Source organism: Cucurbita pepo, chromosome LG12 (genome assembly GCF_002806865.2).
Source record: "Cucurbita pepo subsp. pepo cultivar mu-cu-16 chromosome LG12, ASM280686v2, whole genome shotgun sequence".
Classification (NCBI taxonomy): domain Eukaryota; kingdom Viridiplantae; phylum Streptophyta; class Magnoliopsida; order Cucurbitales; family Cucurbitaceae; genus Cucurbita; species Cucurbita pepo.
In genome coordinates this window covers 4,937,941-4,950,522 of record NC_036649.1, presented here as the reverse complement: position 1 = coordinate 4,950,522, position 12,582 = coordinate 4,937,941, and the positions used below count along the sequence as shown (strand labels likewise).

General features: G+C 32.4%; 1 protein-coding gene across 1 annotated transcript; it reads right to left on the bottom strand.

The window, feature by feature from the left end:
- Positions 1-1,574: 1,574 nt before the first annotated feature.
- LOC111807587 (biotin synthase, mitochondrial) lies at positions 1,575-6,825 on the bottom strand. The gene is made up of 6 exons (XM_023693372.1): positions 6,460-6,825; positions 5,185-5,364; positions 4,085-4,191; positions 3,250-3,455; positions 2,247-2,386; positions 1,575-2,133 (listed from the first exon to the last, which is right to left on the bottom strand). The coding sequence occupies exons 1-6, from the start codon at positions 6,676-6,678 to the stop codon at positions 1,831-1,833; spliced, it is 1,155 nt and encodes a 384-aa protein (XP_023549140.1). The 5' UTR covers positions 6,679-6,825; the 3' UTR covers positions 1,575-1,830.
- Positions 6,826-12,582: the final 5,757 nt, after the last annotated feature.

Below are 12,582 nucleotides of genomic sequence, written 5' to 3'. Positions count from 1 at the left end.
ACACTACTAGACCTACGGAGGGAAAGGAGCCCGCATAATATCATGACATACATAAATATCATAATGTACGCTTCTATACTAATCATGATGAAGAAGTATCTCGATACACATGACAAAATGCATGAGATCCCATAGTATCAAATCATAACATATACTTATGATGCAAGTCATATCTTCATTCTTTTCATGTCATAGCGTTCCTACGAGGCATGCATATGTATACTGAACATATCTTTCATAGTTAACATAAATGGTGCATAAATGTCTCATAGGCATATGGTGAACATGCTAACATAATAAGAAGTGTGACATATGTAGGCTCACGCATCATACAATATTAATATCTCAACGTAATTTCATAATATATCATAATCATGTCATAGCATAATATTATAACATAACTTATATTATAACATAAATCAGCACACATAATGTAATACACACTATACAAATCACAAAATATGACAAGTGTTGTGACCACAAGGTACGAGCCATTCATACAACGTTCAAATTGTATTTATTTATTTTTTAGATTAAGTTTATAAACACTATTTGTACCTAAATTTTCTTGCTACATGTTTTAAAATTATTTTTAAAAACTATGCTAAATTTTGAAAATTACTAGTTGTTTTTAAAACTTTACCTAAAATTGAAATTGAAATGTGTTTCTAAATTTATTTAAAATTTGACCTAAAATTTAAATGCATTTCTAAGTAAGATGAAAAGTTTACTAAAAAAATTGTGAAATAAACCTACTTTCCAAACAAGAAAGTGGTGGCACAACCATCTTGAATAGTGAATATTGATCTAAATAAAGAATTAGAATCTAAGATTTCATGTTTTACGATGTAAATATCTCGTCTTTTAAAGGTTTAAGCTCCTAACCACTTAGTCGAGTATACTTTTTAATCAATTGAGCTAACACTTCCATAACAGTGGTATGAGAATCATTCACATTTTATCTTAGTTCTTAATGAAACTATGGGTTAAATGACCCAAGAACTCGACTCATCCAAATTACCCAACCTAAACATGGGTTGGGTTAAATTTTTTTCGGTTAAAAATAAAAAAATCAAGTGAGTTCTGGAATTGACTTTTTTTTTTTTAGACCCTAATCTGTTGTGAATGTTTGATATTTAAGGTAGATAAATAAGATTTTTTTAATAATTAAAAAAATACTCTAACAGCTTAAATTCACAACACATTCGAGTTGCTCAAGTAGGATTGTGAAATTTATTTAGGTTGCTCGGGTCACTAACCCAACAAACTCGAAATTTCAAATTTATCTAAAAGATTTTTCTCAACTCAACCAATATACACCCAAACAAATTCAAACACGATAAGAAAAAGCTAAGAATTAGAACAACTGCTTTCCACTAACCTCATTTTATTATAGTGAAAAAAAATCATAATTTTGTCTCTAAGGTTATGAGAAAAAAGCCTCCAAATTCTTCATTTGAGAGATGATACCAACAAACATTTATGCCAAAGGGAGAATAGTCAAATAATTTTATAAAACTATAATTATTATACATTAATAACCACTCCTATCATTTAAATTAACAAACAAAAGGCAATGGGAATGATAAAGATTTCCTAAACATTAATCATGAAGTGATGACTTGTAAAACAAGTACGTGTAACTACTCTAACACAAGGAGAAGTGTTCATTACCTCTTCACTGTCTCTTTTAAGCTCACATCTAATAGATACCAACTGCAAATCTATGGATTAACAAACCCAAAATGGAGAAAAAAGCAAAGAAATAAAGATTGAGAGAGAGAGAGAGAGAGAGAGAGAGAATTGATTGGAGAGCCAGTGGCTTATGAATTAATTGGAAGCAGCTTCTTGTAATGACTCTTCTTCAGGGGCTTTCTCAGCACCATCAGTGAAACTGGGAGCTTTTGGAATCAAACCCAGCATCTTGAACATGTGTTGATCAGCATCAAAGTCGTTATTTGGCGTCGTTAGCAGTTTCTCCCCGGTGAAGATAGAATTCGCTCCTGCAAGGAAGCATAACGCCTGCTCCGGCACGGAGAACTTCACTCGACCTGCGGACAGCCTTACCATTGCTTTTGGCATGGTGATCCGTGCTGTGGCGATCATTCGAATCATCTCCCATATTTCAACAGGCTGAAAAGAAAGAAAGGCAAGAAAAGCATTCACTATAGAGACCAAAGCAATAGCTTTCATATGAAGTGAAGTAGTGGTGTCTAAATAAGGTTTGTGCAACAAATATGAGCTACTTTTTGATCTTGAAGAGGAGTTCCTTTCACTGCAACCAGCGCATTGATGGGAACACTCTCAGGGTGTGTGGGCAGAGTCGCCAAGGTATGCAGTAAACCGACACGGTCCTCTTCTGCCTCTCCAAGCCCAATTATTCCTCCTATTGCCAGAAATTAAGGATTTCACCAAGTTCTTATTAAGCAGTGAAAGTACCAATGCCATAAAAATATAGTACAAAAGGGGAGAAAGTGGATGGAGTTGCAAAAATTCTAAGGCTCCCAGAAATTTTCTTGGTATATTTCATCACATCAATAGAATATTTTTCTATCATACAAAAGAAAGTGTACACCACCATATAGCGGCCAAGGAAAAAGTCTCTGGAATGTTTATATGGCCCCATTAGAGAACTAGAAAAAAATCATAGAACGCCAATACTAATCAATATAAATTAATTGTTTCAAAAGCAAACAAAGGAATACACGTCTCCCTTCATTAACATTCCTTTCCCTACATCATCAGGGAAGTGAATACTCCAAATCAAGAACCTAGAAGCCGTGGAGATCTTCAAAAACTTAACGTCCTCGGATCCCTCCACCATTTATAACCATTGGGATAGTTGGTCTACTAATGGATGAAACCTTAAACCATCGTAAGGCTATATCTATGTCTCCCTTGAATAAATATTATCCTCTTCAAATTGTCACAATTATAACTTTTAGTACACTTCTAGGCTTACTGACCAAGCTGAACATTTTCCCTTATATGTGTTATGAATCCTAAATAGTTTCCAAATGCCAAATGGGCAGCCCTTTTGTAGTCTCATGGTTTGTGGGGGTTTCCCCCACTCTTCATAAGCCATTTCTTCTAGTAGTTATACATTAATAAACTTTTTCTGATAAATAAGTTATAAATCTAGGAATATTCAATAAATTTGTCAATATGTCATTAAGTAGTAGTATAAATGTTGAAGAGGAGACAGGCAACTCGGCAAATCTGAGTTAAAATCAAAGATGTAAAAATTACCAGAGCAGACATTGATTCCAGCATCACGAACAAATTCTAGAGTTTTTAAACGCTCATCATAACTCCTCGTGGTAATAATATTTGGGTAGTATTCCCTTGATGTGTCGAGGTTGTGATTATAAGCTGTGAGGCCGGCCTTCTTGAGGTCAATAGCTTGTTGCTTCTCTATCATGCCCAGAGTGCAGCAGACCTCCATCCCCATCTCTCTAATACATCACAGATGAATTTGATTTGAGAATGAATGTCGAAGGACGAGTGATTACTCAGGTTAAAAGAAATATAATTGTGGATGATTCTTGCCAATGTTTCAGTTTCTCGATCATGCATTTCACTAGCTTGATTGGACAATACTAAAGAGTCAACCCTTGCTAATCTCAACACTTGCAGAAATCTTTTACATATATACATAAATCATCAAAAGATGCGGAAAACCGAACTGCAAGCCTTGAAAGAGAGATTAAGCAAAAAGAGACAAGACAAAGGCTTTGCTTAAGAGATTGAATTTAGTAAAGGAATCCTAGCATTTTCTTTCCTAGTATTTAAAGAAAATAAAAGAAGAAAAAATCATGTGTAACACTAGGGACTTTCAAATCGTGCTGAATTTGTTTTTTAAATCATTGCAAAATCTTTCTAAGTGCTCTGCTCTGACCATCATTCACTCTATGATGAAAAACATTTTTGTTCTGACCATTCTAAGCAGACAGGAGCAGGAAAAGTTAAGAACTTATTCTCATTTTATTGTTGATCTATCTTTAATCTGTATTCTGTAAGTAAGCTAATTATTTCAGTCTTCTTATCTTTGTAGCTATTTCTTATTTAAGGTGAAATTTGTTACCTTATTTCTTTTACATAATCAAGGATCTGATTGAAATTAGTTTTTCTTCCTATTGTATCTCTCCATGCAGCACCCATACAAAATCTTGTGCTACCAGCCTCTTTTGCCTGCCAGACAATGTGAATACACGCTTTAAATGTTGGTCAAGGGACAGATAATATGCAATAAAAAATTATTCCTTTTTTAGATTTTTCAACTTCTTTTTAAAGAAAGAAGATCGCATGGCATGAAAAGGCATGAAAACAAAAAAGTAGGAACAGTTAAGGTATAGCTCTGTTACATATATATAAAACGACATCAATGGTAGAACGAAAAATATGAAAGACACCAGTACTAAGTCACAAAAAGTCTACCAATAAGCATGTCATGATTTAGCATACGAAGATTGAAGTTTCATGTGCAGTGCACATTAGATGCCCTAAATATTTTTAGAATAAAAGCCTTGTTTAATAAAATATATTTAATGCCGAGTAACCATAAATACCAACATACAATTTATGGATATTCCCTATTATGAGCTAACACAATCTTGAAAGTCACAAGGAATGGATTCCACAAAGAACTAACAGAATAAAAATCCCAAAGCAAATGGTCAAGATCCTCTTCTTGCCTTCTACAAAGAACACATCATTGAGGCTACAACACCAAGGGAGAGAAGAGAACCTTTGGAGACGGTTCTGAGTATTTACTCTCCCATGTAAAACTTGTCAAAGAAAAGAACATCACTTTCTTAGGAATTTTAACTTTCAAAACAGAGGAAAATACATTGGCTTCCTGGTGGGGAGAAGGGGCGAAAGGAATCTGCAACGAAAAAAAAAAAATCTGCTAGAGAAACCCTTAAAGGGCGTCGAAAGCTAGAATCCTTTCTTCCATGGCAAACAACCAGGTAAAAACAATCGAAAGGAGACTGACAACCTCACAAGTCTCTTGATCAATAAGGGGGCAACAAAAACCCAAGGATCAGGAAGATGGCATAACAAGACTGCCAAAGGGTACCAAGTCTAACTTATCTAAGACATACATAAGATTATTATTGGTTAGTCGCGGCAATGAAACTTAGCAAATGTACAGAACAATTTGCAACAATTAAAAAGGGATACCTTTTTGGCTGCCTCAAGCACGACATCCTTGGTCATAAGTTTTTGGGATTTCACTCCAGTGTCATATCTCGATGATTGAGGACAGTAGGAACAATCCTCACTACACCCACCTGTTTTGATTGAAAGGAGGGTACACTGCTGCACCTCCCGGAAATTGTGTGTGTGCCTATGAACTTGCGCCTGAAGAACAATAAATAGGTATATATATGTAATAAGCAAACAAAATAAAAAGGGGAAAAAGTATGGAAATAGTGCTTCAAGTAAAACCCATTTAAGAACTAGATGATTTAGAAAGAGGTCAAGTTGCAATATGGAAATCAAAAAAATTGTAACACTACTTGTGTAATAAGTCAGTTTCCACCAAATTATTTGTTAGTACAAAGTTTCCATACGCAAATAATTGGTTACTAAAACAAGGTATACAATTGGAATTAGGTTAGATATATAGATTTATTTTCATGATATATTAGAAGATCCATTGTGCCTTTAGAGGGATGAATAGGCATTTAGCCAGAAAAACGAACAAGACCAATGCAACAACCACCATTTCGTAGCATGTTGATTAAGTATAACGCCCTTGGACCATTAGACCAATTTATGAAATGAACACAAGTTACTTTCAGAGAGGCACCAGCCTACAACATTGGTGCAGTGGCTTCAGAGTTATGCTCCAAAACTTTTATTTCTCTCAAGAGATATAGTTTCTCTAGGAGTGGTTATTTTTTATGCAACTATGATAGTACAAGAGGAGTAAGGGAAGTTACTTTTTACGAACATTTAAATGAATTTGCATTCGCATCACGGGCCTAATTCTATATGTTGGGAAATACTACTGAAGCCTCAAAGGAGAACCCCATTAGAATCAACATCTATAAGCAAAAAAGTTGTGGATGAGTACATGGATGATTTCCTCTTTAACAGATACAATAAATTTGAGGTAAGAAATCGTGGTAAGGGTTACAGTTTTAATTCTAGCGATAGAGGTAATAGATTTGAGAAGAGATTGAAAAACTTCAACCACTAAAAGACCTATCAACCACAAATCGTATCTGCAAAACTCTTAAGACAAAATATTGTCAACATTAGGAAGATGAAAAAACGTAGTTCTAAACATGATAACCTGAGACTACAGGCCAACTCAATGTCTCGAACAAGTCAAAAGAAAATAACGAGAGATCTCAAACAAATAGCTTCAGTTTCTCCCACCAGTACTAACAAAAAGTTTGCATTACACACATATATATATAGAGAGAGAGAGAGAGAGAGAATACTGACGCCATGGAAAAGCAGATCGAGAACGGGAGAGTCGTAAATGTCACGAATCTCCTGTCGAGTCCAATTATTCCTGGGGCCATCTCTGAGAAGCCTATCGGCTTCAATAGACGCAGCGGAAGAAGCTGAAAGAGACGAAAAGAGGGAAGAAAAAGGCGGAGAATGGCGAGGAATGTCGGAGGGTTTGAGGTGGGAACGGAGAAACGATCGAGCAAATAGCATTTCGGTGGCTGTTTATGGACGGAAGGCGGAAGAATTTTCCGGCGAGACGGAGTGACAACAGAGAAGAGTAAAGGAGAGTGAGTGGGTAGTAGCTCAACGGCCAAAGCCAGCAACAACACTGTGATCTCCGCCCACCCTTGATTTTTTTTTTTTTTTTTTTTTTTTTTTTTTTTTTTTTTTTTTTTTTTTTTTTTTNTTAGCTCCAATAATATCTTTTATTAAGTTAGAATTTTAAAATAATTTAAATTAATTAAAATTTAATATCTATATTTAATTATAAATAATATGTTTTAATTTTAGTTTTTTTAAATTTATTGCGTAATAAATATTAATTATTCTGAATATGGAATTGGGCTGAAAAGTAATATTAGGCTCATGGGCCTATTGGGCCGTCTTTTGTGAGTTTAACAGATTATTCTGAATAGGGAATTGGGCTAAAGTAATGTTAGGCTCATGGGCTTATTGGGCTATTTTACTCACAGAACTGAGCAAAGGGGAAGAAGATTCAAATCGGACCTGATTCCGAATTTGGATCCGGCCCATACCCGAAATATATGGTCAGATCCGAAACCTAAACCCACAAGGCCACTAGCATCCACCCTGATCATGCATTTTAATTATTTTTCTTAATTAATTGTTATATTAAGAAAATTTGATTATGATATTTCCTAAATTAAGGTTTTTTTTCTTTTAATAACATATTTTTCCTTGAATATAAATTTTATATTTGATAATTTTGGTTATGATGTTTTTTTTATTAGAATTAAGAAGTTTTTTCTAATATTATTATTATTATCTTCACTATTTTAAATAATAATTAATTAATTATTTAGTTTTTAATAATAATTTAGATTATTTGATTTATAATTTAATATTATCTATAGTATGAAAAAATCAAGGTTATTAATGTAATTTTGAACCGTATGTAGTTGACATACATAAAGATCTTATTCAAGTAATAATTTAATGGATCTATAATATATTAATAAGATTGGGTGCTTTATCATGGTAACGCTATTGATATGACCCACTTCATAATTTTTACAGATGATTTAATCCAATTCGTTCATGTGAAAACATGTGAATGAGAGTATCATATACCATGAGTTTGTATAAGACTGGACCATGAAATATTTTATCTCTCTTTATAATTTTTTTTTATCAAGAACATTAATATTTCACAAGGTGACCATATGCGACTCGATCTTAATCTTGAGTGAGTAATGAACTCTTGTCGGTGAGAGATTGTCTTTTGATTTGCATGGGTGAAAATGACTTTTGTAGCCGATTCAATATGACTACCATTTTGGTTATTGAAGCAAAGAAAAGCCTCGAAATTTCGAGTAGTTCTCTTATATGTTAAAGACCCCAATAGGGTCTGGAAGTCGTTCACTAGGTGCTAGCACCTTCTGGACGGCAAATCACATTTTGGAGTGAACCAACTTTTCTGTTCTCATACTTATTAAGCATACATAACCACAATAATGAAATGATCGGTATCTTTTGTTTGATGTGCGACCTCATCATAATTATATACATATCATATGATATCATCTTTTATGAACATTATCTGTGTAAGGTTAGCTCACAACCTGTAACACAGGGCCATAATATCACACTGAAACAAGGGGTGTATATGGTCTGAGTTGGGTTGAGTTGAGTTGAGGGATTTTTTTTACCCAACACAAAAGTTCGGGTTGGTTGGATTTGTAACCCGACCCAACCTGAAAATTTTCACAACTCAACCCAACCCAACCCTTTATTTTCGGGTTGGGTTCGGGTTGTTAAAAAAAATTCATTTTTTAAATTTTTTTTTATTTATCCACAATTTATAATTATTCGAATACAATCTTAGATAAAATATATTAATGTTCACAAATAAACACAAATCAATTTATAATTATTTAAAAAAAAATCAATTAAGAACAACAAACGAAAATAACATATTAACATAGTTCAACATTGTCATAAAACTAAAAGCAACGTAGAAAATTAGTTAAAGTAAAAAAATAAATGATAGATCATTAAATCAAAAAGAATAATAAAATGATTAGTTTGAAATAACGTGTATAACAAAAATACTATAAAGATATTTTTGGCCGAAGTACCACCCTGACAAAACAATAATTACCATAAGTTTCTTAATATATATGTATGTTTGGCTCGGGTCAATTCAAATGTTTTGTCTCATGAACCCAAAACCAAACCGAGTCAATTCGGATTCAGAAAAAATGAACTGAACCCTACCCGAATTGTTAATCCAACCCAACCCAATCCTTATAGTTCGAATTGGGTTGGTTCGAGTTGTCGGGTTGAGTTTACACCCCTAACTGAAACTAGGGGAGCAACCCCACATGCTGGCCAACTACTAAATCTAGCCATGTGGTTTCACGTCCCTCTAAAAAAAATGTATAGTGGCACAAATCTGACCCGGAGCCATTGGATATAGAAGAAGATACTTAAAAACTCCGCTTGATTTTTTAAAAAAAAAAAATTAATGGGATAATATTATCCTAACTTATGAAACAAACAAAGAAAATAAGTATCTATTCGAAAATGGACAAATATTATTGGAGTTACTCAAATTTGTGTGGCATAAGGAAGTGAAGATTTCTTATATTGAATGGGTCGGGGGGAGTGAACCTAATTTGGAACATGCAATATTAAATAAGATCGAAATTAGATAAATACGACTAACTGATTACGAGATTAAAATAAATATGAACCGAATAAAATATTAAAAAACAATAGAGAACAAAATTAATTAGGCTGGTTGCTAGATAATTTGGTAACCCTAAAATAGGGAAATAAATTAATTGATTAATTAAATAAAACATGGCAGGTAAATAATTTTATAAAAAAAAATTAAATTAAAGAATTTGTTTGGAATGGCAGCCATTGGTTGGGAAAGAAACGGCCGACCTGAAATTCCAAATTACCCGACGTGGAGTAATCTTCAAATCACCCCACCGTCACCCACCCCCTCTCACAGCCTCACACCTACAACTAAATAAATTAATAATTATATGTACACGGATTTTATTTTTATTATTATCCTTTCACCTATAATTAAATTAAGAGTTTTAATTAACATAGTATTAAATTCATAAAATAATAATAATTACTAATTTATATCAAATATTATTACATTTAAAAAATAAAATATTTTTAACCTTATGTTTATTTATTTATTTATTTTTATTTTATTTTCTCTAACTCATTTAAAATTGTGTGATCATGATGGAACCTATCATTTCGTAAAACGTCATAGCCTTGGTCTCTACTTTCCAATTCATGCTAAATTGTATGTATAGTATTTCTCTACGCACTTGCACATTGACCCCCATGTAAGCCCGTATATGTATCCTTGGACCGGGGCTTCAGCTAGTGTACACTCACGTTGTCGAAAAAGCCGCAGAGGGGAAGGAGCATGAATAATATCGAAATGTACTAGTGTACGTGTTCGTACTAATCATAACAAGGAAGTATCCCGATACACGTGCTATACAAAATGTATGATGTCTCCATAACTTTAAGTCATGAGATATACGTATGATGCAAGTCGTACATCCGTTTTTTCGTAAACATAACTTTCATTAATAACATAAGTAGCTTAATAATTTCTTATAAGCATGGAGTGAACGTGAAGCATGGTGTGCATGACATAGTATATAAAGGCCGAAAAGATGGAGAAGATAATGAGTGAAAGTACATAATTTATGCATCCCGGAACAATATTACAATATTATAATTTTTATTTTTTCTTTTTATAATGATATTGAAATTTCTTATGTTTAATTTTATATTATATAACGGGTTATTTCACGTATTATGGATGTGAGATCCGGCTCATAATAGACGAACTCCAAGTAAAAGAAAGATAAGAAATTGCAAAGGCTAATGAGTCACCTGCAAAGAAGGTCGATTTCCCCGTGGCCTCTGGAGGAGGAGGTTTCTTTTCACAAGGGAGCAAGCCCGACCAGTATCGGTTGCTTCATTGCCTCGGTCACTCAACATCACGCTTATTTATAAAAAAAATAATTTCGATGAGTAATTATTCACCAATGACTCCTAGTTTCTTTTACTAAGATCTTTTGTTTCTTTAAAAAGTGTTCCAGCTACTTCAAGCTTAGACAGCTAATTCTTTATATGCTTATCTCAATTTTCGGACATTGTATGCAAGACTCACTCTCGGTCACATATGACCTGTCTTGTAAACTCTCTGATGACCTGTAACATAATATAATCCGACGGTCAAGAATTCTCATTATCCCTAACTTAGACCACAACACAGGGTCATGAATTCGGCGGAGATTAGTAGACTAAAAATACTCATATATAGCCCATGAGACGATCCACTCATATAACATTTCCATTTTGTATTCATAACATGCTCATGTCTTATGCATGCATCCATAGATATCACAAATTAACCATGTCATACACATATATTTACATTAAATTCATAATCACATAATCAACATGCTCACGATTATAAAATAACATTCACAATGTCTAATATAAGTATAGGTCAATCTTAATAATACAGGTCAAAATAAGTCAAACGGGATGAACTGGAGGTCAAACGAAGCTCACACGACCAAGACAACCTATCTCACGTGCCTAGTTCTAGCCCAGTTGCACCTTCACTTGCAGTCACGCACATGTGTTCTTTCACGTGCCAATCATTCGCATCCTACCGTTCCAATTTCATCTCGATTTCTTCTACAACTTAATAATCTCACTCTTATGAATCTAACGGACATGTGGTCGAATTTCATCTCGATTTCTCTACAATTTTTTTTTCCTTCTTTTATTCATGCTCAACCACATGTCCATTCCCTTATCTCCCCCATGGCGGCAGCAGCTCTGCTGTCACTTATTTATTTATTTTTCTTTTATTATTATTGACTTATTCCTTTATTTATACAAAAATATTTTATTATATTTATTTATTAATATTATTATTTTTTAACAAATTCAGTGTATTACAATTTAGGTTTGTCAAAATAACTTATAAAATAATCAATGTATTCATTTATTTAAAAAGATTTAATATTTATATTCTCTTGTACTATATATATATAAATGAACATTGAACACAAAAATAAAAAATATTATTATGTATTATTTTTTTTGGGTCAATTTAAAAGTTAGAAAAAATATTAAAAAAAAAAAAAAAACATAAACTTTATTTTCTTTTTATTGACATATGACTTTAAAAAGGTTAAAAAAAATTCAAACAAAAAAATTAAATTAAAAAGTACATTTAATCACTTGAAATAATTACGAAAATAAAATTTGGGACCAAATTAGAAATTTAAACTAATCTAAAGGACCAGAAAAAAAAAGTTAGTTCAATATTTACCTAAAAATGCTTACAATTTCCATTTATGAATCGAATTTCTCTATTTTATCTTTAGAAAAAATAGAAAAATGTAATTAATGTGAAGTATTTTTCTTGTTAAAAAAAAATAATTAAAGTTATTTGAGCTTTAGAAAATAAAAATAAAAAATACTATAAATTTTTTAATAATCGACCTAATATTTGTGAGTTATTTGGTATCGTATTATTTAAACATATGTTCAAATTAATATATTTGAAGTTTTATTTGTTAAAATTAAAATAAATCTTCTAAATTTCAAAACTAAAATAAATAAATAAATAAATATATATTAGAAATGAAAATAAAACTTAAAATTGAGGGACGAAAATAAAAACTTTTTGAAGCATTAAAATGAAAAAAAAGAAACAAAATTAAAGCTCAAGAAAAGAACAAGCCGTTGATTGGTCTGTCACCATCGCTGCATCACCTTCATCCTAAACAGAACGACGGCAGACACGTCATGTAAATTCAAGGAACTTAAAATTTGGTTTAACCAAAAAAAAAAAAAAAAAAAAAA

Excerpts from the sequence above, each read along its gene's own strand:
- LOC111807587 (XM_023693372.1), bottom strand. The coding sequence starts at position 6,678 with ATGCTATTTGCTCGATCGTTTCTCCGTTCCCACCTCAAACCCTCCGAC. Across the intron at positions 5,365-6,459 it reads TCGATCTGCTTTTCCATGGC|GCGCAAGTTCATAGGCACAC; the intron begins GTCAGTATTCTC and ends ATTGTTCTTCAG. Across the intron at positions 4,192-5,184 it reads TGCTTGAGGCAGCCAAAAAG|GCAAAAGAGGCTGGTAGCAC; the intron begins GTATCCCTTTTT and ends ATTGTCTGGCAG.